Here is a 26,822-nt window from a genome sequence, read left to right as displayed (position 1 = left end):
GGTTATTAACAATGACTGGGTCCGAAAATGCAAAAGGAAAACAAATACATACTTGGCCCAGTTTCTAACTAGTTTTCTGCCATCAAGGCAAAAGCCAGCTGCTTTGTTAATTATTCATGATGTGAGTTCTGAAATGGCATAAAAGGGAAGCAAGTCAATAGTGTGGAATTTGCATATGCAGACTGAAATGCAAAAGACTGTCTCCACCTATGGGGTGGAGTGGCTGTTCCTATGTTGTAAATTCGATACATTTAGGGTGGCAAATATGTGTGTACTCTCTCAAGCCTCCAAAACTTAGTCCTAAGAAACAGGAGAGAAGGAATGGTGGCAAGACTTATGTCTGAAATGGGGTGACTGAACTCTGTAAGAGGCGGTATTGTCCCAGCCCATCATCAATCTGGTGTGGAAATTGATTAGCAAATAAGAGACATGATACATTTATTTCCTTCATGGTATATAAACATTGGGAAGTGACCCTGTTCCAATATTCCTTAAACAAAAGACAAGTGACTCTGCTTGTTTCATGGTATTAACAAGTTCAACGGTAATGATGGTGAGAGAAAACCCAAAACCACATCCTTTAAGAATTACTGTAACTTCTCCTCTGAAGACCCAGACACCTTGAAATAGCTGTAGTCTTGCCAAAATATCTGAGGCATCACTGACACCAAAATCGAAGGTGACAGTGTGGGTTTGATTTCTTTCTTTCCATTGCAACTTTGATACCAGCCCTGGAATTCAGTAGCACAACACCTTGTTATGTACTGCACAGCCAGGTGAATTTGCCTAACTTTCATCAAAGGTCCAAACTCTGTAAAGTTACACTGTGACAAAGACCCTATTCCTCTTGAGAGACAGAGCAATACTCCTCTAGAGGTAGCAAGGTAGGAAAACCCTTGGGAATTGTTGAATTCACTTTAGGGAAATGCTAAGACAGGATATTATCAGAGAAAAGTCTAGAAGGATATATAGTGTATATACAGTGGTAATGACTGGGACTTCATCTTTCACCTTGTGTGGTTCTGATTTTTAATGATGACAACCAAGAATTGCAATTATAATGTGCTAAAGGTATGTAAGAGGTCCTTGAAAACATTTGCTGACTAACCCATTTTTATCATCTGTGTTTCCTGGTGATCACAATTTTCCTCAGCCAGTCTCCCAGCTTTTACCTTTGACCCCCACTAGTCTATTCTCACACAGCAGCCAGATGGTATCTTTCAAACCTAAGTCAGATCCCACCACACTTCCGCTCCCCCTTCATTCCGACGCAGACCCAAAGTCCTACGTGATTCTGCCTTGGTCAGCACCCCCTTTCCATCCACACTGCCTTCCTCCAGCTCTTCTGCCCCGGCTTCCACTGCCCACAATGCCTTTCCTTTAGAGAGCCATGGGGCTCATCCCACTTCAAGTTTTTGCTCAAGTGTCACCTACACAATGACGCTCACTCTGACCCCATTAAAAATGCACTCTGCTATGTCACCCCTTCACCTCCCCCATCTCCTTCTACTGACTCCACAGCTCTTGTCACCTTGAAACAGACTATTTCTTATATTTATTATGCTCGTCTGCTGCCCCTGACCCCACTAACATGTTGGCTTCACAAAGCAAGGATTTTTATTTTGATCTCTCATGTATTCCAAGCACTTGGAATAGTGCCCAATTTGATAAATATTTGTCAAATGAATAGTTTTTAAAGCATTTCTATTTATAAAAAGAGAGGATGCTACAGTGTTCTGATATTTGTAAGCCAGCCTGATACTCTTCTCAAAATAGCAGGCAACTAACAAAAAAACCCTGTGCATCCTCCAGCATGGAGTAAGTCTCATTAGACATGGTCAGTCTCTGGCCAAGACATACCACAATAAAAAGTACCAGTGATCATAAACCCCCTTCAGCCATGCACTGCTTATTACTCAACGTGAATTACGATGTCCACATCTAATGCATGGTGATCCCAGGAGTCAACTTATCCTACAAAGGGTCTGAATATTAAATCAGTACCTAATTCTTTTATAAATTTCCTAGGAATTTGGTTCATGGTCTATGGCTCTTCCTCAGTACTGTTCTTTCTCATTTTTCTTTGTGCCTTCAAATAGGAACTGCTTAGGTCTAATATTTCCAGCTCTGGCCTTCATCTCTAATTTCCATCTCTACAACTGTTTCTACTAATGTGTCACATCTCTTCTATCTGGTTTTCAAAGAGGAAAACAGATCCTTAAAAGATCCAAGTTGTTGGGTCAAAACTCTAGTCCTCATATAAGCCAAGATAAAGCCTCATTTGTGCAAAACATGGGGAAAGACGAAATTAACATTTAATATCACTTCAAAGCCTTCCGTGCCTGCTTCCAAACCCTGCAGAATTATGGAGATTGAAGGCTTTGGCTGGTGAGCAGGGACCCCACGATGGCCTCTCAACCAGTTTGGGGGTATGTGGGTGAAGGTGGGGGAGAGCACTCTGCTGGGCTATCCACTGCACAAGCACCTAGGAAATAGACCGACCTTTCTTTGCCCAGGAGACCCTCCTCTCACTGGAGTGCACGTAATCTTCAAATACCGTCTGCAAGACTGTGGCTCGCTCTCGGATTTCCTGGGGGCCAACAGCATGGGATTTCTGAGAGGGCGACGGAAGGATTAAAGGAGAGATAGAGTCAAAGTCAGGAATAATGAAGCAGTTTATAATAGATTTAATAACAGTAAAATCACACAGTAACCACCTAGGGGCCAACAAGTGTAATCCTTTCAATATTACTAGGGAAAAAAAGGGAGCTATAGAGATGTTAAAGTCAAGTAAAGATGAGGATGGCTTTATGAGAAGATCAGGTCTGTTTACTTATTTACTTACTTTTCTTCCTGACCTCTTACCATGCATGTTCAAAATCAAAGACCATTGGAGACACTTTGGAATTTTCCAAGTCCAATTCAGACATTTAAAACATCACTGAACATGAGCTGTTTTCAAATGCGTCTTGGATCTCCTAGGAATCTTCACCTTTTCCTTATACACACCAGTGGAACACTGACAATTTCTCTTCATGAGAAATTGTCTTCATGAGAAATTTTAGGCAGGTCACTCCACAGTGACCTGCCTAAAATTCTGCCTTAAAAAGTTACCCCTATGCTTGAATTTCAGAGCAGGCTTCCTCAGTGCCTAGAGCGGTTCAGACTTCTAGTGTTTCAGATTTATTCCTCCAGCCCATGGCCACTGTGCTGAGTTCCCAGGAATCTATTAAGGAGTGAGTGGGCTGTTCCAGGACACGACATTCAAAAACTGCCTGGATCTCTGCAGCAAATTGTCCCTGTGTAAGAGGTAGCATCTGTGTGCATGCAAAGAGCCTACAGATGGAAAATGATAATAAAATAGATGATCATTTTCTTTTCATCCTTTAACAGTACCAGAGAAAAAAATTTCCTTTTTAAATATCCCCTCTAAAAACTAGTGGCTTTTGTCTCCAATATCTTAAAACAAACATGAGTGCTTTCTACTGAACGTGAAATCAAGAGAACACAGATTCTTCCACCCAATGAGGCCAACCTGCCAAGTGACACTGATCACTTGAGTGGTGCTGGTGCCTCTACTTCCACCCACCACCCCAGTGTGAGCCCCCGGGGAAAATCCAGAGTGAGACCAGGTCGTGCTGCTTAACCTTGTAGAGGACGGTGTATGAGTGTTTGCATCTGGCCTCACCAAGACTCCCTGAGCCTCCCTTTCACCTTTAAGGCTGACAGAGGAAGAACAAAGAGGAGGAAAGAAAAAGCCTCATTCTCTGGATCAACGTTCATCTCTATATTAAGAGACTTAACAACGTGAAAATGTTTTTAGTTGAGTCAAATCATTCCTGCTACCTGTTTGGTTGATGACAGTCTCGCTGATGTCACAGTACAATACAAGGTCCCCCTAAGGGTTCTATCCGCTAAAATGTCAGGAGAAGAGTCACTCAGGAGCCGTGTTACCAAAGTGGACATTTGCTATTGTCATTAACAAGGATTTTTTTTTTAAACCCTCTTAACTGATGTGAAATGCAAACTTTTTTTTGCTGCCCTCCTTTCGTTAAGCCACCTCAGCAGCACAACTGTCACCTTCCCTGTGTGCTTTTTTTTTTTAATATGAATGTGAAATTAGCGAGGATGCCCTTTCCCCTGGCGGACAGAATCCTCTGTTATTAAAAAGTAAAGCACTTTAATAATGAAAACTTTTTCCTCTTTTTCTTGTGTTTTAACTGTTTAAAATTAATGAGAAGGGCAGAATGGTTGTCAAAGCGATATTGAAAGCCGGGCAGCCAGGACCGAATAAGCACAAAAATCCCTCTAGAGTGTTAAATAAACAGAGCTCCAGCCCTCTCCGAATCCCTCTGTTGGTTATTGTATACATTCTGTAACAGCTCTCAGAATAGATCTGAGAGCCAGGGAGGCAGAGAGGTTTCAGAATTCCAATAAAGGCCTCAAATTAAAGACAGCCTGGTGCGAATTCCAGGAGAAAATTAAAGAGACCTCAAGCTTAAGTGACAGGTGACTTGCTTCTGTGTCACAACTGTCAGGGGATTTAGTGATAATATGGCAATATATTACAAAGGGTTTTTCTTATTCCCCCCTTTAGGTTTCAAAATGAGGCATCTTTTCTTCCCAACCAAAAAAAAAAAAAAAAAAATTACATATATATAACGTGAGTGTGTATACAAGTGAAATACGTAGGGGAAAAAAAACATGATAGAACTAGGTTCACAGGTTTGAAATGATAAGGTCAGTTTTAGTAAAATATAAGAATAAGTTAATGGCAGAAAAAAAACAATATACAATTCTTAGGAAAAAATATCTTACTGCTCCCTAACCCCCGCTTCCAGAAATACCTTACTTTAAAATTGCCCCTCTTGAGAATGAATGAGGTATTTTTCAGTTGTCTTCTGGGGAGGACAATCTAAATTTAAACTGAAGACAGAGTGGGGCAGAGTTATGCAGCACCATCTCAGCCCCAGACAGGTAAAATGCTCCTATAATGAGAGCGGGTCAAACCCCTGAGGGCACACGAATACCTGGCAGGACTGGCTCTCCCACCCTCAAAGACACAGAGTCAGTCCTGGTTAATGAAGCTAACTTGCAACTAGAGGACCATGGGTAGTTTAGAAAACACATTTCCAACCATCCACCCGCGCACGCAACGCACCTTTGTCTCTAATATCCTCCTGATCTTAGAAAACACAGGCCATCAGAAAGGATGGGCAGGGGGCTCTGAACTTATTTTAAGATCTCGCAACACCAGCAACGGTTCCTTTGTTAGGATAAGTTTACAGGTATATTTCACAGGACAAAAACGCTTGTAGGAAAAACATGGTTGGGTGTGTGTATACTTTGATGATGAAGATTTCACACCTATCAAGAAGCAACAGATGGGAGTCTAAGATAAATAGGCTGGACTACTTTTAGTATAAAAAGTAGTAGCAAAGGTAGGACGTTTTTGTGAAAGCCTGCACCTTGATATTGCCAACTTTCAAGGTATTTTTAAGCTAAATGGAAGGGTTTTGTTTTAATCACTTTATTGCCAAGCTGAGTTCTACCCCCATGGTCCCTAGAACCTTCTGAGTGCTTCCCAGTAAAGTTGAAAGATCAAATTTATTCTCTTTGTAGGTAGGTGAACATTCACACACCCAGACATAGCTATATATATTTTATATACCTAAATATGAAATATACATTTTACAGATGCTTCACTCACTTGCTTTCTGTTCACAGAAGCCCAAAAATGTATGTGCCAAAGGGACATTTACCATGGGCTTCAATCGCGCTGGGTGAAGGAGAGGGGCCCTGTAATGAGGTGTCTGGCTATCTGAATGAAAGGCCTCGCAACTGAACCCACATTTACATGCCTGGCGTTAGTTCACATGCTAGAAAGCTGCTCAAATTGAGGACAGCAATTAAGACACACGGTATTTCTTATGCACAACAGAATTAAAAGTTGTATCCAACATCTAGTTTATTCTTTTTACTACTGACATGAATCACATGTAAAATACTCTCTTGGGTTGTGTATATCTATGCGATAATTAGTAACACAATTTAGTTTAGTTTTTCTTTTTCCTCTGAATTCAGGTTAAACTTGGCTCAGCAAGCCAGGTCTTTACCAACATGACACCTAGAATGCAGGATGGTTAATTTAGCTTTCTAAGTTAATCAGTTATATCATGAAAGCCCAACCTTGCTCAGCTTTCTTAAAAATAAAAATTAAAAAAATCACCAAACCTTAAAAATATCCAAGCATTCACTACTATCTATCAAGGAAGGAGCTGGGGCTGAGATCATGAGACAGAGTTTCTAGACCTAAGAATCTATGAGGTCTGGAACTCTACAGGGCACTTCCTGCCTTGTTTTATTTAAGCCTCATAGCAATCATGTTTTACAGATGGGAAAACTGAGGCTGGGAGAAGATAATCTGCCTGAGATTGCAGAGCTACCAGCTGGGAAGCAAGGATTCAAACTCAAACTCCTATCTGTCTGAGTCTGGGACCTGGTTCTTACTCATGAAGTTAGAACCGCTCCTCAAGTCTCAGGCAGTCTTTGAGGTTGGCCTCAAGCCAGGGAAAAGGCTTAAGGAGAAGAATTTATGCTGCAAGGCCAGAGAAGGGCAGATGTTACCAAAGAAATGACTGTAGCTTGTTGCTGAAAGAGTGGAGGGAGATGCAGCTGCTCCGCTCCTTCTTTGGGGACGTGTACTTCAGGGAGAGGCTTCCTGCCCTTCTACAGCTTCCCTGCGTTGTGCAGACAGGCAATGATCAACTCCCTGGAGAGAAATGATCTGCGCTCGGGGATAAAGACTGACACCAGCGCCAGGCCCAGAAAGAGTATACCTGAGACTACGTTTGATCAAACTTACAATCTCATTTTGTAATCGTACTACTTGCTCTTATTTCTGGAGAGCTGGCAGATGCTAATGTTCCACTTATTATGATACAGCAAAAAAGGGCACTGGGATTCATGTCCCTGAGTCTGGGCTTTAATTCCACATCTGCTACTAACTTGTATGACTACAAATAATCATGATAGTTACAGAAATAATAAAAAATGTCCTTTGGGCCGGGTATGGTGGCTCACGCTTGTAATCCCCGCACTTTGGGAGGCCAAGATGGGCAGATCACCTGAGGTCAGGAGTTTGAGGCCAGCCTGGCCAACATGGTGAAACCCAATCTCTACTAAAAATACAAAAGTTAGCCAGGCATGGTGGTGTGTGCCTGTAATCCAGCTACTTGGGAGGCTGAGGCAGGAGAATCGCTTGAATCCAGGAGGCGGAGGTTGCAATAAGCTGAGATCACGCCACTGCACCCCAGCCTGGGCGACACAGCGAGACTCCATCTCCAAAAAAAAAAAAAAAACCTTTGGTCCTATGCTTTATACTTGGGATTCCAGAACTATTTCCCACACAATCCTCTGATGTCCTTAGAAGATCACTATTTTATCTCAACTTTACATGTGAAGAAACTGAGGCTTAGAAAGGTCTAGTCCTGGCCGGGTGCGGTGGCTCACGCCTGCAATCCCAGAACTTTGGGAGACCGAGGTGGGCGGATCACAAGGTCAAGAGATTGAGACCATCTGGCCAACATAGTGAAACCCCATCTTTACTAAAAATACAAGAATTAGGTGGGCGTGGTGGCACGTGCCTGTATTCCCAGCTACTCAGGAGGCCAAGGCAGGAGAATCGCTTGAACCCGGGAGGCGGAGGTTGCAGTGAGCCAAGATCGTGCCACTGTACTCCAGCCTGGGGGACAGAGCAAGACTCCGTCTCAAAAAAAAGGTCCAGTCTTTGCCCAAAGTCACATGCTGGTGACAAATGTGGAACGTGACCCTGAGGCTGTGCTCTTAGCCACTCAGCTACACTGCCTCTTCGAAAGAAACTGAGGCTTAGAAAGGTCCAGTCCCTGCCCAAAGTCACACACTGGTGACAGATGAGGAACGTGACCCTAAGGCCATGCTCTTAGCCACTCTGCTACACTGCCTCCACGATCAGCTCCCCATCTGCTCCCTGCTGATCCCACAGAGCTGCCGTGGAACCATAATTAAGTATCTGGGGAAACATTAAAAAAGAAACCAAAAGGCCGGGCGTGGTGGCTCATACCTGTAATCCCGGTACTTTGGGAGGCCGAGGCGGGCGAATCACGAGGTCAGGAGTTCGAGACCGGCCTGACCAACATGGTAAAACCCTATCTCTACTAAAAATACAAAAAAATGGCCGGGCGCAGTGGCTCAAGCCTGTAATCCCAGCACTTTGGGAGGCTGAGGCAGGCGGATCACGAGGTCAGGAGATCGATACCATCCTGGCTAACACGGTGAAACCCCGTCTCTACTAAAAATACAAAAAATTAGCCGGGCGTGGTGGCGGGCGCCTGTAGTCCCAGCTACTCGGAGGCTGAGGCGGGAGAATGGCATGAACCCGGGAGGCGGAGCTTGCAGTGAGCCGAGATCGCGCCACTGCACTCCAGCCTGGACGACACAGCGAGACTCCGTCTCAAAAAAAACAAAAAAAAAAAAAACAAAAATGAGGTGGGTGTGGTGGCGTGCGCCTGTATTCCCAGCTACTTGGGAGGCTGAGGCAGAAGAATCGCTTGAACCAGGGAGGCGGAGGTTGCAGTGAGGTGAGATTGCGCCACTGCACTCCAGCATGGGCGACAGAGCGAGACTCCACCTCAAAAAAAAGAAAAAAAAGAAACCCAAAAAACCCCTTAACTAGAATTTATGATAGTTCGAAAAGAACAGAAGTGTGCCAAGACCAATGAAGATCTGTCTGGCCACAGGTCAACACCCCTAACAACAAACTATTAATAAAGGGTGGTCCAGAGGCTTATGAGTCTTCTATGAAATACTGACTTGCTTCAAGTAACCTGATGACCAATGGAGGCTTTAATAGCTTTTATTATTCACAGGGATCTTTGCTGTGGTACTAACTGTCGATCAAATGTCACCTCTAAAAATGACTAACATTTCCTCATTCAAAAAACGATTCAGTTCAATTATCTTGGTTTAGTTAATACTAATAAATATATGTATACAGTTAAATATATGTGCTTTGAAGTTAAGACTTCAAATCCCAGAATGACTAAAGTATATTGGTGTGCCCCTGTGAAAGTTCTTTCACCTCTCTAAGTCTCAGTTTCCTCATCTGTAAATTGGGGCCATCACTACCTTCTCAGATTGCTAGATTAAATGGGACCGTGCATGTAAAGAGTGCAGCACAATCCTAGGTTGGGAATACACACTTTGCTAATAGAGGCTATGGCTATTTCCTCTCCTGGTATTACATACATTTCCTTACATGCTCTCTAAAACAAGGGAACTTAAGTCAGGGTCAGTGAAACGGGGTCCCTCCCTGTTCAAGGAGAATAATGATCCAAATACAGGCACATGCTAAAGCATGATAGAAACTCTTAAGCTTGATCTATCCGGCCCTGATTTTCCGGTCCATCCTCAGGCACACAAAAACAAATGTAAAATATTCAAGTGATTAATATCTCACAGACAAAATTACATATAGCAACACTGCACCCACACACGGGAATACTGAGTAAGGGTGTGGGGTTGGGTGAGGGAATAACGGTTTAGTCGGGTGCAGCCTTAAGAGAAGGAGCAGGAAAGGGTGTCCAGGGCTGTCTGCACCTGCTCAGAATCTCCATATGGAACTGCATGGATAATAAAAATTTTTCTTCTTAATGATCTCAACTTTACTCTTCCTCTGTGGATAGCACACACACATTAAAAAATGGATGAACTAAGTGTGTCTGAAAGGAGACACAGAGATACCTATTTCTTCCACACTGTCTGGGATAGGCAGGTCTAAGCAGCCGTCCTTGCTGAGAATCTGGACAGGGACCACCGGGGCTGAGCGTGTGGAGCTGCCTCCAGACTCATTCTGGCCTGGACCTCCTTTCTGGGGAGCCTGCTGCTGTCTGGCAGGCTTCCAGAATGGACCGTAGCCCACTCACTAGATGAGAGTGGCAAACGCATCCAGAAGCAAAGACGAGAAAAAACAAAACAAAACAAAACAAAAAAAACAAGATTTGGCCTAATCTAATGTCCACGGTTCTTAAAATAAACGTTTTGCTTGACAGAGGAAGTAACCTATACACAAAGTGTCTACTACCCCAAACCAAGTGAGTCATGTCTGTTGGCAGCAAGCACAATAAATAACAAAACTCACCTGGGCTCCCCATCGTTTCCCTTTAAAACAATCATCTCTCGTCAGAACACACAAAATATCTTCCATGTTAATCTCAGAAATGCTGTAAAAGGAAGGGGATAGCAAGGTAAACTTTTTGCTCTTTCAGAAACACCCAAGACCTTGATGCACAAAACTGGCCTATTCTCGAGCTAATTAGACATGAAGTAGAAGTGACACCTTCCCAGGAAAGGAAATATTTTCCTAAACCCTTAGGAATGGAGAACGGGACCTCTATGATATTAAAGGGACAGGATGATATTCCTGACAATTTCTTTCCTCCCTGATGAATTTAAAAGAGGCTACATTTAGAATTTCCTTAATAGAGATTGTGTCATTATTTCTTAATAAATTTTGAATAACAAGTGTGCCCACTCAACTGATCAACTCCCTTGCCTTCAGCAGCTGATGATGAAATAGAAAGCATTTTGATCTCTTTAGTTTATACAGAAGAGAAAAAAAAAAAAAAAAGGAAAGAGAAAGGTGGTCAACATCCTCCACTGTGGGGTGAACACCCCTGTGAGGGTAACGAGGGCACAAAGCCCTGTCCACAGCAGCACTGCCCTTTCTTCTTCTACCCTGAAGGAGCTTCACTACCCTTGTCTCTTAATTACTGAGGGGTGAAGACCAAAGGATCTCTGATAAACCCGGAGCCATGTGCCAAGCACTGAGACAAGAACTCGGGCTTCACTCAGGAACAGAAACCACCAGGAGCCAGAACAAAACAGTCAGACCTGCCTAGTGGTGGAGTCTGGAAAGCCTCCGCTTCATCCAATCGACTGCAAGGCCACAGCAATCGAATGTAGGGAGCAGAGAGAGACTTGTGTGTCAGAGATGAAGGAGGAAACGTGAGCTGCTGCTAAGATACTTCCCAGGGAGGAAGAGAAACAGAAAGAGAAAGAGGAGTTCTAGGGGGGAAACAGATCATAAAAAGACAAATGATTTTGTTGTATGTTCTTTTTTTTTTTTTGAAAATGTAACAGCAAATTAAAACATGAATGGCACCCTTTTAGGTGGGAGAAGACAATTCTCCCCCTTTCACCCAAAGGTTACTCTGACAAGGCTATGAATGAAAATGTCACGTCTCTGACAGCGATTTACCTGAAATGTGTCATCTCCCTGCACACCCCCAGTCCTCACCCCTCAGCATCCTCTCTCTGCTGCCAACTCACAGCCCTATGGATGAGTGAAGCCTTTTTACAGCAGCAAAAGTCAACCAGAGGAGGCAGAGCATGCTCTGAAAGGGCAGGAGTCGGAGGGAGAGTGCCCTGACTTCATGGGAAATCTACTTTTCATAGGTGACAGGAATGCATGGCTATTGAACTCCCCTCTCATTTGTGCCTGGAACCCTGAAGAAAGGTGAAAACATAGCCCAGTCCCATCTTTTTCTTGGTCTATCTGATTTGCTTCTATTCATCACTTTTTTCTTGAGAAAAAAAGAGGAAAAATACAAAAGTAAAAGAAACGCAACAACTTGGAGTCAAATCTTGAAGCAGAAAGAAAAAAGAATCATGCCACTTGCAGTCAGGAATATAAAAAGCTAAATAGCCACAGAAAGGCAGTGTTCTCAAATGCATGTGCTGATATTCCAGCCGGAGTGCGGCTCATATGCTGCGTGTCCACATGGTGATGTCGGGGGACCACACACCCCAAGCATACAGGAGCTGAGAGGGAACTGGAGTGATTTACAGTTTCAAAGGGCCTTCTTCCTCTTCCTAAGAAATTGCTGCTTCTGAGGAACAAAGCAAATCTACTATGATTATTTATGGGTCCATCAACAGATCTGAATCACCCCACCTTAGTATGAAACGAGATGGATAAATAAATAAATTCAGGGAACTGTCTTATGCCTGATCTAAGAAACACACGTTTTGATGAAGCATTTACATTTTAATAAACCAATGATGATTTTTATTAGAAACACATTTAAAGGGGAGGCAGAAAAAAGTTAAGAAGTTGACAAATACAGAGAAGTCAAAAGAATGTAGAAGCAAAGTTCTGAGCATCTAGACAGAGGTGGCAATGGCCCAGGAACCTGTCTCTTGCACTGTCTGCTCCATTCAACTGCCAGGGCGAGCACCGCAGCGCTTGGTCTAGGAAGGCGGGTGGCCATTTGTCGTGCTGGCCCTTGCTGCCGAGAGCCTCGGCCTGCCTTCTCCGATCTGCCCTGTGATGCCTCAGCCCTCCCAGCGCCCCTCTGCCTGGCTCTCATGTTCTCAGGCACAAAACATGCACATGCTTCCTCCTCCTCAAAAAATATTTAGGGGTGGACCTTTTGGGTTCTAAAAATGTTCAAGTCTGCTTCTTCCCACTGCACACTTTGCAACTGGTTAATAGGGTTTTTTTTTTTTTTCATTAAGTCAAAGAAATAGTTCATGTATAGATATAGCCAATGTAGAGCCTTTCCTCAAACAGAAATTGGGAAGAACAATGCATGACTGCGATGTAATAACCCAGATTCTGATGTCTGTTTAAGTTGATTATAGCACGCCCACGAGGCAGGCAGCGGTCCAGGTCCAGGCCCAGGCCCCTCACAGGTGAGTTTTCAGGGCAGACACCAGTGAAGTGGGGCTCACGCAAGGACCCTCCCTCCTCACGCAAGTGCTCTTCCACCACCCTGCAGAGTCCCTCCCCAAAAGACCTACACTTCCTCCTTTCGGAAGAGGTGGCGTTATCACTGAGTTGTCTTCCTTCTAACGTGGGATTAAAAAGGGAGTCATGTAATGCGGTCACACTATTTTTTCCAGACAAGATCATCACAGCAGATGAGGGTATTTGTTATGTCTCTAAAATATACCTGACTCCCTAATACTTCGTGCCTCTGCTAATCACTGTTTTCCCTTCTCAATTTTAGCTTTATATTTGAGCCCTTCATAGCAATCTACTTGAACGTGTTATTAGAGAAAAATAAAGACAACAGAGAGAGGCACGTCTGCTGTTAACTCTAGCATTAGACAATTATCATTGGACTCTGTAAGTGCTGTCACTCATTTTTCTTAGGAAGAGGTCATGTTAAAGTGAACGAGCTTGGGGGAACATCCAGAGAGCTGCAGCCAGCAAGGAACGGGAGAATGGAATTTGTAGCTCTAGAATGGAAGGAAGAGGAAAAGAAGTGTGGAGCGGCTGACAGGCTGTTACAGTGTGGTGACTACATTTTCTATTGTGGGGCCACAAGACAAAATTCGGAAGATGCTTTCTGCAGGTACACAAATTCCTATGACAGAGAAACGCAGCCACCAGCAGCATTGTGACGGGCTCCCAGCCTGTGAGAACAGGGTCAGGGAGGAAAAGGAAACCAGCTGCGCCAGCGGGCTTGCATTTCACCTTCCCCAGGGTTCCTGGTACACTCGCCTGGTGGGTGTCAGCCTCGATGCTGAAAGGGCCGCAAAGAGAGGCCAGCCAGCCTCCAGCTGAGGGAGCTCAGAACTCAGCCGGAGAAGCGGTCCTGGGTGAAAAGTGACTGATCTGTATGAGATTTCTTTCACTAATAAGATACAATATGCACATCTTCCTTAACAAATAAAAGCTACTCTTTCAACTGACAGACTGTGTTAAGATAAGGAACACACCGAAGAAAGTAAAACCCAAACTATATTTTGGCCCCCCTGACATTACAACCAGGAGTAGTTTCCTTCCTCCCTCAACACTGCAGGACACACAACACATTTTCTGAATGAGCCTCAGTCCAGAAGTGTTCACACTAACAACCTTGAAAGAGTTTTGAAAAGCCTTACTAACATGAGAGGTGGAGTTCTGCTGGTGGGAGATGGGGCAGGTACGGTAGGGCCACACACAGCTCCTGCAACTGAGTGGGCCGTACCCGTAACAGGCCTCCAGGCTGCCTGCTTGGATGTTTCCATTCCAATGAAGAATGCAGTGCTTTGTTCTAGCACTGTACTTTAGGGGAGAAGGCAGTGTTGCAGTTTTATTTGATGTTTTACAAAAAACATAGGGCTGGGCAAGGAAAAGGAAATAAGACTATCCCATTTATAGCAGAGCTGTGCTGTGTGCTCATGGCACGCCAGGTCTGGAATCCAGGGCTTTACTAAAGCAGGGGTATGAGGTGCTGAACTGTGACACACAGGATGGCGGCTGAACGTCCTGGCTGTGAGTGTAGTATGGATTTCAACAGCCTCAAAATCATTTCCCCTGGGTTTATCTTCCTGGGGGAGGGAAATTGTGTGGTAAGTAAAAAGGATTATTTCTTTAAAAGACAAATCAACTTTGAAGATACAAACCATTAATTGCAAGAAATAAAAGTTGTGAACAAAAGGCCTTTCAGAAGCTGTGAAGATGGTGCATACTTATCTTTACAGCAGAAGAAACAAAACACAGGCTCTCTAAAAGAAAACCAAGTACAACAGATCATCCTGTGACTTAGTATGGCAATGCAATGAAAACTGTCATGTGCTGAGGATATTAAGAGTTTTCGTTTTTGCCACTGGCTATTCTGGGACTCATTTAGGGATCACAAGGGTTAATGGCTCTTCGTCAGCTTACAAGGCCCATCCACTGTAAAAAGCGACTGAAAGTTAATTAGGTGAGATCAGCCGAAACCCCATTCAGGTTTCTGACTCACTTGATTTTGTGAGAAGCCAACGAGTTGACATATTCTGCCTCCGAAGGAGCCAAAATGAGCAGGCTGCTCCCATGGCAGCCAATCCGGGCGGTTCTTCCAATCCGGTGGATGTATTCTGCAGGTGAAGATGGAGCGTTGTACTAAAAAGGGTAACAAAAATGAAGGCATTCATAGATCAAGGGACTGCCATTAATTGGAAGTGCAATACCCCTCACCTGCCTCCAGGTATCCCAAGAATTAAATCCTGGTGCTATGGTTACCCTAACACAATCATAAGGAGAAGTCACTCAACCCTGAAACTCCTGGCTTCATTGGAAATAACAAGGCTCTGACACGCAAATGTGAACAGTGGCCAAGTTTCCGATAAACGAGACGTCTTCTCATCCCAATATCTCCTTTTTAATTTTACTTCTCCACAGGTCTCTTCATTTTCTGATTTGCATCTTTTCATTGTGGTGACTGGATGAGGTGAAAATGTAGGCAGGTGGGGGTACATTTCTCCAGGATGATCACATGACCTTGGCCTACCTCCTTGTAAGACAAGGCCATAGGGTGAGGTGTCCAGAGGAGACTGGAGGGCATAAGGACGAAGGGGCTCCCTGCTCTGTGGGCAGAGTCTACCTCTGCTGCCAGGCCACCAGGAGCAGGCCCCAGGAGCTGGTCCCCACCAGCCTGCAGCAACCTCATTCAGTCCTTTAGAATGAAGGCCATTCTACAGAATGTGGGCAGGTGAGGGGCAGGTTCCCTGCAGGTAGGACATGCTTCTGCTTGCATGGAGAGCACTGCCAACTCAGAAAAGAGCAGACTCTAGCACTCATTACGATGGATAATGCACAGTATTTTATGTTTTCTTTGGCAATAAGTCATCATTAAAGCTAACTGACCATCCACTCATTCTTCCTTTTTTTTCCCTTTGATGCTACACAAATGAAAAAGATGAGGGCCAAGATGAACATAATGTATGGGAGGCTAAGCATATGAAATGAATCAATATTCACAATATAAGCTCTAAACGATCAATTCTGTATGTCTGGCCTCCCGTACATTAAAATCATCATTGCCTTATCCATCATTGCCTTATCTTCAGTTCACTCTGTGGCCAGCAGGAAAGAAGACACAATGCCTCCAGTTCTAAAGTGATCATCTGCAGGGAGCAGATCTGACATCCTGGCCAGTGACAGGCATGCAAGCCCACTAAAATGTGAATAAACCATGACTCACGTCAACAGGGCACGTGTCCCCCAGCCTCCACGCAGAAGGGCTTAAAAATACCATTCTGTAGACTAATGAAAAGAAAAAACAAAACTAAAACCACCAGACTCTAGTGCTAACACCTGTACCCTCTGGCAAAGCGTCTAAGGCTAGAGGTATGTGTAAGATGCTGTCAGGAACTTAATTGCTCCCTGCAGGTCAATGTACATGGACACGGCTCTCAGGACAGCTGAGCCATTTCCTTCCGGACACAATGAGGCCTCCCAGGGGCCGAGGTAATTCCTGTTGTTTTCAGATTGTTGAAATTTTGGTTTGCGACATGAATTAGTCTAGAAGCAGGAGAGCCTGCCACCTCCTTCTCGTGAATGCACATTCTGGCTGTTTTGCTGCAGTGGTGAGGTGGGCTGGGTTAAGGAAAGACGTCAGGGGAATTGTACACATAAGGCTAGTTTGCTGCCTGGATACCAGGGCAACACCCAAGAGGATAATAATAATTATTCTACTTAAAGCCAATGCATCTACTCATGATCATATATTCCTGCCTCAAGCTTACACTTTAACAACTAAAAAAATTACCTGAACAATCCACGTGACTTGAGGGAGATCTAAGCCCCGAGCTGCAACATCCTTTAAAAAGAAAAGAATATGGTTTAACACTGAGTTTCTGAATCTTTCTGGGGTCCTGGATATGTCTGACAATTTAACACAAACTCTGAGAGTTCACCCGCCCACAGTGCACACACATTCGGGCATACACGTGTATGCCCAGTACACACACACACACACACACACACACACACACAGAGTCTTGCATACAACTTCAGGGGGCTCGGGGACCCACTACAGTCCTCTTGTGGTTAAAAATTCTGATTTCTGGGCAAATTCTACAGAATCCATTGATGAGGGAGTCACAACACCCTTTGCTAAAAGAATCGACAGGTTAGCCTAGGAACTTAAACAGTAATGACCAGTTGCGTAAAGACTCTGAACACACATTTTATTTGAAAAACCACTTGATGATGAACACATTCATGGATCATCATCCCCCGGCCACAACCATGAGCAACGCAAACAACAAGCTGGCCTTGAGGTGTGTTCTCGAACATCTCCCCTCAAGGCATTCGCTGTGGGAGTGAAGTGCAAAGTAGTTACTGAGGATTTTTTTTTTTTTTTTGAGGCGGAGTCTTGCTCTGTCACCCGGGCTGGAGTGCAGTGGCCGGATCTCAGCTCACTGCAAGCTCCGCCTCCCGAGTTTACGCCATTCTCCTGCCTCAGCCTCCAGAGTAGCTGGGACTACAGGCGCCCACCACCTCGCCCGGCTAGTTTTTTGTATTTTTAGTAGAGACAGGGTTTCACCGTGTTAGCCAGGATGGTCTCGATCTCCTGACCTCGTGATCCACCCATCTCGGCCTCCCAAAGTGCTGGGATTACAGGCTTGAGCCAGTTACTGAGGATTTTGCTTTCTGGCCTCAGAGAGCAGCAAGGATCCAACAATCCTCCGTCTCTTCTGATGGATAGATTAGAATACAGGCCAAACCCATTACCGCTTCAAAGACTTAGCTAGAGAGATGAAAAACTATGAAAGCAATGGAGATTTATTTTTTAATTTTATGTATCTTTTCAACTAGTCACCACCTAAAGAGCAAAAATTCTCTCCTCTCTCCAGGCTCTTACCATCCCAGCAGACTGGAAAGTGGGAATTTCCCTGACTTTAGCTAACATGTGCACTCAGGATTCATTCTTCAAGAGTAACAGTCGTAATGAGAGTGTCCCAGTCAACATTTACTGAACACTTACTATCCACCACACACACTGCGTTGAGATCTTTACCTGCGTTGCCTTGACTAATCCTCAAAACAACTATTACCCCCATCTGACAGATGAGAAAACCAAAGTTAAGAGAGATTAAGTAGTTTGTTTGAGGGCACACAGCTGGGAAGTGGAAATAATCCTCAAATCCAGGTCTGCTTTGCTTTTTCAAGGCCATATTATATCATACCGCATGCCACCATCAAAAATGATCCTCTGTCCCTCATATGCTGCTGGTGGGAATCCCTATGGCAGGGAATTTGGTAGTATCTAGCAAAATTACATGTGCATTCGCTCTTGACCCAGGGCAGTATCACTTCTAGAAGTCCACCCAAAAAAAGATACACTGACAAAAATACAAAATGATATGGGCATGAGGCCATTCATTTCAGCACCATGGATGATTGTAGATCTACAAAAACACTGCCAACCAGCAGAAGACAGGTTCGATAAAATACATACAGCAATATCTCATGTAACAGAGTATATACAGCTATAAAAAGAACAAAGATTTCTATATACGCATATGGAGACTCTAGGATATATTTTGAGAGTGTCTAGTATGCTTGTGTAAGAAGTTGGGAAAATACAAACATATTTGCTCATACTTCAGTAGGAAATAATGCTGGGAAGAACCCCCAGAGCTCAAGAAAATCGTTACCGCCAGGGGAGGAAGAAAAAGATAAAGATGGAAGCTACACTTTTTCTTTTCTTTTTTTTTTTTTTTTGAGATGGAGTCTCGCTGTGTTGCCCAGGCTGGAGTGCAGTGGTGCGGTCTTGGCTCACTGCAAGCTCTGCCTCCCAGGTTCACACCATTCTCCTGACTCAGCCTCCCTAGAAGCTGGGAATACAGGCGCCCGCCATCACGCCTGGCAAATTTTTTGTATTTTTAGTAGAGATGGGGTTTCACCATGTTAGCCAGGATGGTCCCGATCTCCTGACCTTGTGATCCGCCCACCTCGGCCTCCCAAAGTGCTGAGATTACAGGCATGAGCCACGGAGCCTGGCCCGGAAGCTACACTTTCTTTAATGAACCTTGATACTTTTGACTCAGACTGTGGAAGTGTCTTGGCATAATTTAAAAAGATAAACAGCTGTCACTATAGGAAATACAGAGTATCACTTGTGACATATTCTCACCAAACAAAATAAAACCTGAAACCTAGAACCTAAATCTAATCAAGTCTCTAGATCCAACTACTAGTTTATAGGAAGTATGGGAAAGAGGAACATGTTGAACAGCATGAGGACACAATTAGCCAAATCCTGAATGTAGGGTATTCTAAAAGACAAATGATCTGGTTTCTTCAAGAAAAAAGTTAAAGAAAAATAAAGGAGGGGCAACACCACCCAAAAAACATTAAATAGGCAGATGGAGAACCAATAATACCTTGATGGAAGCTCACAAAACCACCAACTGTGGTTATCTCTGGATGGAAGGATCTAAGCAGATCTTTACTTTTCTGTGTTTGCCTTTCTTGTAACAATGAATTCTTATCATTTCCCCTACAATTTTTATTTAGAAAAATTTAAACCTACAGAAAAGTTAAAAGACTAGTACAACCTAGATTAAGGAGATACAGATGTAACTCCTTCATCTAGATTCTGCCACCTCCTGTCTTTGGCCCATCTGTGTTCTATCTACTCATGCCCCCACACACATACACATATGCAAGCACATTTTTCCGAACCATCTGAAAGTAGGTTGCAAACATCATGACATTTTAACCCTAAATACTTTAACACATACCTCCTAAGTAAAAGGACACTGATCTACATAACCACAACACTATTATCACACCTCAGAAATTTAACACTGAATAGCATTTTCTAATCAACAGTCCATATTCAGATTTCTCCAACTGTACCTAAGATGTCTCTCTTTTTTTTTTTTTACAGATGGGGTCTCATTCTGTTGCCCAGGTTGGAGTACTGCATAGCCACTGCTCATTGCAGGCTCAACCTCCTGGGTTCAAGTGACGCTCTGGCCTTAACCTCCTGAGTAGCTGGACGACTACCGGCAAGCTCCACCACACCCGGCTAATCTAGATTCTTTTTGCTCAGGCTGGTCTTAAACTCCTGGGCTTAAGTGATCCTCCCATCCCAGCCTTCCAAAGCGTTGGGATTACAGGCATGAGCCACCACACCTTAATATGCCTTTTACAGTTGTTTTTCTTTCCTAAACTAGGATCAGATGGTAGATCATGCACTCCGCTATGTCTCTGTAGACTTCTTTTGTTTGGAACGATACCCCTGCCTTTGATTGACTTACTTAGTTTTTTGATGTCTGTCATTTTTTAAGAACATCAAAATGTTCCTGAGGACATCAGACAACTGGATTTGTCTAACTGCTTCCTCATGGTAAGGTTCTGGTTAGGCTTTCTGGCAGAAACAACCTCAGGGTGGTGTGTGCATCCCATGGTTCCATGTCGGGAAACACACTGGGGCAGTCTGTCCTGTATGGGTCCCTCTGTTGCGAAGGTGACTTTCTCCTTTGTGACGAGTAACTGGGGGGTGACACTTTGAGACCATGAGAATAACATGGTCCTGTTTCCTAAAACCTTTCATCCAAGGCTTTTAGCATTTATTGATGGCCCTTATCTATACTGTTACCTTGATGACTCTTTAAGTCTATCATTCCTTCCTTCCATTTCACAGCTCTGGGATACTTCTGTAAAAACAGCCCACCCCTCACCCACTGTTAAGTATCACAAAGTTCATATGTACATAGCTGTTTTTTTTTTTTTGAGACAGAGTCTCTCTCTGTTGCCCAGGCTGGAGTGCAGTGGTCTTGATCTCCCAACCTCGCGATCCACCCGCCTCAGCCTCCCATAGTGCTGGGATTACAGGTGTGAGCCACCGTGCCCGGCCTGTACATAGCTTTTTTGAAAAACAATAATACTACGTGAAGTACTACAAGAAACACACTCCCAGTGTGACTCAGTGGCTAACACCTATAATCCCAGCACCAGCACTTTGGGAGGCTGAGGCAGGTCAATCACCTGAGGTCAGGAGTTCAAGACCAGCGTGACCAACATTGTGAAATTCCATCTCTACAAAAAATACAAAATTAGCCAGGCATGGTGGTGCATGCCTGCAATCCCAGCTACTTCAGAGGCAGAGGCAGAGGCAGAGGCAGGAGAATTGCTTGAACCCAGGAGGTGGAGGGTGCAATGAGCCAATATTGCACCATTGTACTCCACCCTGGGCAACAAGAGCAAAACTCCGTCTCAAAAAAAAAAAAAAGAAAAAAAAAAAAAAAAGAAACACACTCCTGCTTCCCCCGGGGTCAGAGGCAGGACTTGGGGGAGATACCACCCCACCATCACTCCCCCAGAAGGACCACTGAGGGTACCTCAGGATTTGTCTGCCTTCACTCGTACCCCAGATTTGTGGGTTTCCTTTGAATGCTGGCTAGGCTGCATTTGTAAGTGTGTAAGCAGAAGTTAAATGTACTAAAAGTGTGTCAACCACCCACAAAGCGTTTTCAGACAGCTCCCACAGGCTCTGGAAGCTGAAGGCTGATGTTGCAGAGCTGATGCCTTTGAGAACACAATTTAGGATGTTTTCTATCTAAAGGGGAGCGGGAGCCGCTTTCTACACCAACTACAGTTTATGTTTTTAGAAACACTGATGAATTCTTACATCTGCAAAGCTCTTGTGAAGAACTGATTTCTTTTCTTTAAGTGCCCTGCAGTGGGAGACACATGTAGGCACGGGCTGCTTGAGCTTCACAGACATGACTTGTAAAAAATTTAACGCTCATTGGCTTAGTAAATTCAACCGGCAAACACTAAGACTCTAAAGATTCTAAAATAACATGTGATGTTCATGAAACTCACTGTGGGTCCAAACACACTGCAACAGTGAGTGAGGAAGGACGCCGGCAGACTGTCATTGTGTCTTCAAGGTTCTATTTCCTACTTAGGTGACCTAGCTCTGGACAACAGGCTAAGACACAATCTTCTGGTCTCCCACTAATGCGTGTGTTGGGGGAACCTCACTGACGGCCAACCACTGCCCAATACTCCTTGTTTTCTCTCCCCCAGATTTAACTCAGTCGTTTCTTTAGGCTACCACAGTGAATAAGGAGAAAGAAAGGCAAGTCCTGGTCTAGGGAGAGAGAACTGGACTGCTTGCTCCAGTCTCACTTAGGGGCTGTCCAATCCGCGTGGGTCAGTTCAGCAAGCTGAGCCTCAGCTGCCCCACTTAGAAAATGGCTGGGAGAACCATGCTATGTACATCATGAGGTTGTTGCTAAGATCAAATGAGACCATGTATGTGACAAATATCTCGAGACCTACAAATCTCAGTATTCTTGAGATTCTATAAATCTCACTTACCCTGGTGAAGTAAGAACTGGTATGATGGCAATTAGGCAGAGAAGTGATTTCAATGTCTCTGTACTCTCCTCCTCCACCATATCTCATTCTCTGCCCCTGCCCCACCCTGGGAGAGGTTGCAGGGAAGCAGCAGAGGCTCCATTTTCCCGGAGCACAGTCAGCCAGCTACATCAGCTCAACAGGAGACCGTGACCCACCAAGACTCGGCAGAGGATTCTGTTCCGTCTGCTCTTAGAACTTAGATGTAGCTTCATTTTATTCCTTTAAGCTAATTAGGGCAAAAGAATTGCTAAAGTCAGTTCTGAAAGACACTCAACGGTGAGGCCTTGAAGGCCCTGGGCCTGACAATTGGCTGCCTCCATGAGACCTAGGAGTACAGATGGAAGGCAGCTTGCTCAGGTGCCAGCCTGTCAGTTGGATTAAAATGACTCATTTATTTACCCAAGAACCTCACAAAGTGCTTTTACTAACAGGGAGAGGGGGCCTGCCGTCTCTCTGAGAAGGGACGCAGCACACTCGCCTCTGATGCCTTCCCGGCCTGCCAAAAGTCATTATTGCCGTGTGTGGAAAGCCATCAGCAGGGTCCAGGCCCCCGTTGTCCGGGTGACAGATTGGGCTGCGTAATCAGAGGAGGAAGGAGAGAGTGCAGAAGCTGTCAGAGGCGAGAGATCTTGGCTGGAGCCGCCAAAAAACTGGCAACATGAGTTAGCGTAACTGAGTAAACAGCAAACAATCTCCAAATGATCTTTCCGTTAACACAAACAAAATAAAATGAAAAAGATAAACTTTACCTAAAAAGCATACCCCAGAGAAAAGCATGAAAGTCTACATTTATTTGGGGCACACAACTGACATTCTGTGACTCTCACAGCCTTATCTCCTTTGTCTCCTAGCCTCCTGGCACGGTGGAAATTTCCCAGGAGGAGAGGAAATTAAGAACTGCACAGACAGAACAGTATGCTTCAAGCGGAAAAAAATACTGAGAAGGTGGAGGAAAGCAGCACAGGTGATCTAGGTGCATCTTCCGAAAAAGAAATGCGTGCGCCGGACAGCCAAGGAGGACGCCGAGGGACAGTCGACACCCAGCAGGGACTGCGGGTATCTTCTTTCTGGGAAAAAGGTGACTGCACTCCATCCAGGGACAACCAAGGAGAGCCACCAGGAGACCAACAGAAAACCTAGTACCAGCCTGAAAATCAGGTGGCTCGGAAACTCCATTTTCTGGCCAGTCAGTGGTACTTCTGTTTATCAACCCATCAGCGTAGTGATGGTATTAGAAACCAGGTTCCTTTCCTCTGGCTTAGGGTGAGCTCTTCACTATCAGCAGGAGGAAATAACACTTTGCACATAATCCAGTGTCTGATATCTGATCCCTTTGGTTGTTTAACTCCACTCAGGAAAGTGGGCTTTGAACTTCCAACGCCTCGTTTCTGCTCATCCCTACTTCCTACTTACCTTGGCTTTTTCTTAGATCTAGTTTTCCAGAAGACACAAAATTACATTGCGAATGTGTGAGGATTCCTCGTCTTTCACAAACTGATTTCTTTTGCCCCCAACTATGCTTTGCCTAGACTCCATGTTACCATAGTCACACCTTTACTCAACAGCCACAGTACACAAAGCCACGCATCAGGGCTTGAGAGCTGCATGACATTAAAAAGGTCCCTGCTTTTGAGATGTTTATAATTAAAATGAAATAAAACACACACATGCACCCTTAACTGTTCCTAGCAGGAAGGAAAATGGGGTGGGGGACTTTGTAACAGTAAAGGAAATAGCATAATTGTGAACTTTTGTGTGGGCACATCGCTATTTCCAAATTTTCATAAAGACATTCATTCTGGCCTTGTTAAAAGGATCTCGGGATGATAAATTAAAATGGCAAAAGGCACAGAATAAAGGGGGGAAAATCCCCACGTAACGATTAACAACACGATTCCTCTTTATCGAAAGAAGCCAGTTCTCCATCTGTCTCATCCTGAAGTGGCCCTCGTTCCTCATTAACACCAAGGAGGCTCCTGGAGAGCGTTCAGATAGCCTGGCAAGCAACAGGCTGCTTAAAAGGACGCAGAGTGGCAGCATCTCCCCCGACCCAGGCATGATCTATTATAGCGTGTGCATCCCACTCGCCCCGAAGCTCTCATATGCCAGAAGCGTCAGCTAGAGCAAACAAGCATGGCAGAAGGGGCAGGAACACCAAGAGGAAGCGAAGGACTTCCCATGACTGGAAACCTGCGCTCCTGTTCTGGCCCAGCAACCGAGAGAAACGAACCCCACCCAGCTCTTCTCCAGTCATCTTCACTACATAGCAAAGAGGGCTCCCAGAAGATCAGCAAGCTGGAGTGACCTGGACTAGAAAATGAACAAAGACTGAGGGCTTTAGAGAAATCAGGCTGTGGGTGAGGGAGTTTTCTTTACATGTGACACCTGGGACTGGCACGGCGCAGAGGGCTGGGAGGTACTGTGCTTTGCCAAGACAATGGCATTCTTTGTCTAGCTGATACCATGTGCCTGCAGGTATCATCAGACAGACAGAACAAGGAAAGTGATCGTATGCTTTTGACCTCACCAAGAATTGTATTAACTATTTCAGAAAGAATAATCTTTTCTTCCATGCAGAGCTACTAAAAATACAAACAACGGAACTTCAGATACCTGGAGTTTTCTTTAAGGCTTATAGCTCACCCATGTCTATAAAGCGTTTGCATACTAGGAGACTCAATAATTTCCGAGAGATAAATCCAGCATGTTATGGGTCAAAGATAAAATATTCTGTTCCTATCATAACCTGAACTCTACCCTAAAGGTTCCTACTGCTTTCTATTTTGACAGTCCAGAACATTCACTTCTCAGATAACACCAGAGGAATGAAAACCCCATTCCCAGTGAGCAAGTCTATTAATCTCTGTCTTTAGAAAAACACACACACTGGTAGCCCTCAATATCAAGTTTCCTGGGCCCCATCTATCGCCCCCAATTCGATCTACAAAACCAAGCACCTACTGCGTGCCTGCTCTGTGCTAGACACTGGGATAGAAATGCAAACAAATCACAGTCCTTGTCTCCTTGTCTTCACGATGCTTACGACTGGCTGGGAAGGTACCTAGATCAGGCGGGATGAGCACTACGGTGAAGAAATGAAGGGTGCAATGGGACGGCCTCATGGGGAAGAACAGGGGGCTCCTGAGTTTCATTTCTCTGAAGACATAAAATTTAAGGGGAGACCTAAGGATGGTTTAGTCAAAATCATGGTAGTGTTCCAGGCAGAGGGACCGGCATGAACCAAGGCCCCAAGGCCAGAAAAAGCCAGATGATACATTCGAGGACTGAAAGAGGGGGCTGTTTTGCTGAAGGGTAGGGAACAAGGGGGAGTAGGGTGAAAAGAGACAAATAGGAGTCAGGTTCCACAAAGTATTGTTGGATATAATAAGGACTGTTGACAATTTTTTCTTTTGAGACAAGGTCTCACTCTGTTGTTCAGACTGGAATGCAGTGGTGCAATCACAGCTCACCGTAGCCTCGACCTTCTAGGCTCAAGTGATCCTCCTGCCTCAGCCTCCTGAGTAGCTGGAACGACAGGCACGTGCCACCATGCCTGGCTAATTTTTAGTCCTTAATTTTTTTTGTAGAGACAGGGTCTTGCTATATTGTTGCTCAGGCTGGTCATGAACTCCTGGGCTCAAGCGATCCTCCCACCTCGGCCTCCCAAAGTAGTGGGCTTGTAGGCGTGAATCACCGCACCCCGCCCAACAAATTTCTTTAAGTAGATTATTTAGAATTCATCTTCACTATAGGCCATGTATAAAGCTGGCTTTAGAACAAGCTTGAGCATCTGACTCATGGATGGGCCTCATAAAGGGAAGGACTTGGTCAGACACAGATCTCCTCAGGAGGCAAGCATTCCATGGTTACAGCTCTCAGGCCTGAATGAGTGTCAGCAGAGCCACTGTTTGCCTCGCACACATGAGAACTGACACTGTGATAAGCAGGTTACCAACAAGCCCCCTCTTGCAGGTGAGCACACATACATATACACACAAGAAACCATGCTGCACTCATACAGAAACTCAACACTTAGACAGAAAAGTCTCCATTGCCTTTAATAGTGAATATGGAATACAAGTTCCTTAAAAAGTAATTGCATCAAATGTGGCCTAGATGGGCATTCAAACAGCTTAGTATCTTTGTTTCTACCCAGCACTTGTTCACTGGATTGACTAAATTTATAGTACAATTTCATTACTGTATATATAGGAACTTCTCCAATAACCAGCTGGGGATTAAGTTACATCATCCAAGATGGAACAGAGAAGGCATTTTAATCTTTGGAGATAGCAACAACTACAGTAAAGTGAATCCCCGGGTGATGGGGAGAGAACACTGAAGGTGTGAGTTTTTAATCTCGAAAGAGCATAAGAGGCATGAGTTTAAAAGGTCAGTGTTGTGCTGGAGGAAGCAGTTATCCAGGACTGCAGAGCCTGAGGCTGAGGGAGCTGGCCCGGAAATCACAGGGCAAATGGCAGTCAGAGACAACAGCAAATAAAATTGGCCCAAATGCACCAATTTTCCTTTAAGAAAAGGTGAGCAGAGGCAAGCAGAGTCATTTTGTTGTGGAAAGACTTTCTCAGCTCTAATTACTCCCGATAGCTGTAATTTACAAGTTTTGGGTGGATAGAAATCTCCA

General features: G+C 44.5%; 1 protein-coding gene across 1 annotated transcript in view; it reads right to left on the bottom strand.

The window, feature by feature from the left end:
- DDX31 (DEAD-box helicase 31) overlaps window positions 1-26,822 on the bottom strand; it is a 79,550-nt gene that overhangs the window by 23,308 nt on the left and 29,420 nt on the right. Inside the window, exons 15-21 of the mRNA XM_023188968.2 lie at window positions 25,185-25,200; window positions 23,629-23,664; window positions 17,791-17,798; window positions 16,563-16,613; window positions 14,775-14,914; window positions 10,178-10,259; window positions 2,503-2,614 (exon numbers count right to left, since the gene is read on the bottom strand). Of these exons, the coding sequence (XP_023044736.1) occupies window positions 2,503-2,614; window positions 10,178-10,259; window positions 14,775-14,914; window positions 16,563-16,613; window positions 17,791-17,798; window positions 23,629-23,664; window positions 25,185-25,200 (445 nt within the window). The remainder of the gene's footprint in view (window positions 1-2,502; window positions 2,615-10,177; window positions 10,260-14,774; window positions 14,915-16,562; window positions 16,614-17,790; window positions 17,799-23,628; window positions 23,665-25,184; window positions 25,201-26,822) is intronic.

This window comes from Piliocolobus tephrosceles, chromosome 14 (genome assembly GCF_002776525.5).
Source record: "Piliocolobus tephrosceles isolate RC106 chromosome 14, ASM277652v3, whole genome shotgun sequence".
Classification (NCBI taxonomy): Eukaryota; Metazoa; Chordata; class Mammalia; order Primates; family Cercopithecidae; genus Piliocolobus; species Piliocolobus tephrosceles.
The sequence above is the reverse complement of the archived record's forward strand: the minus strand, read 5'-3'. Positions and strand labels throughout refer to the sequence as shown.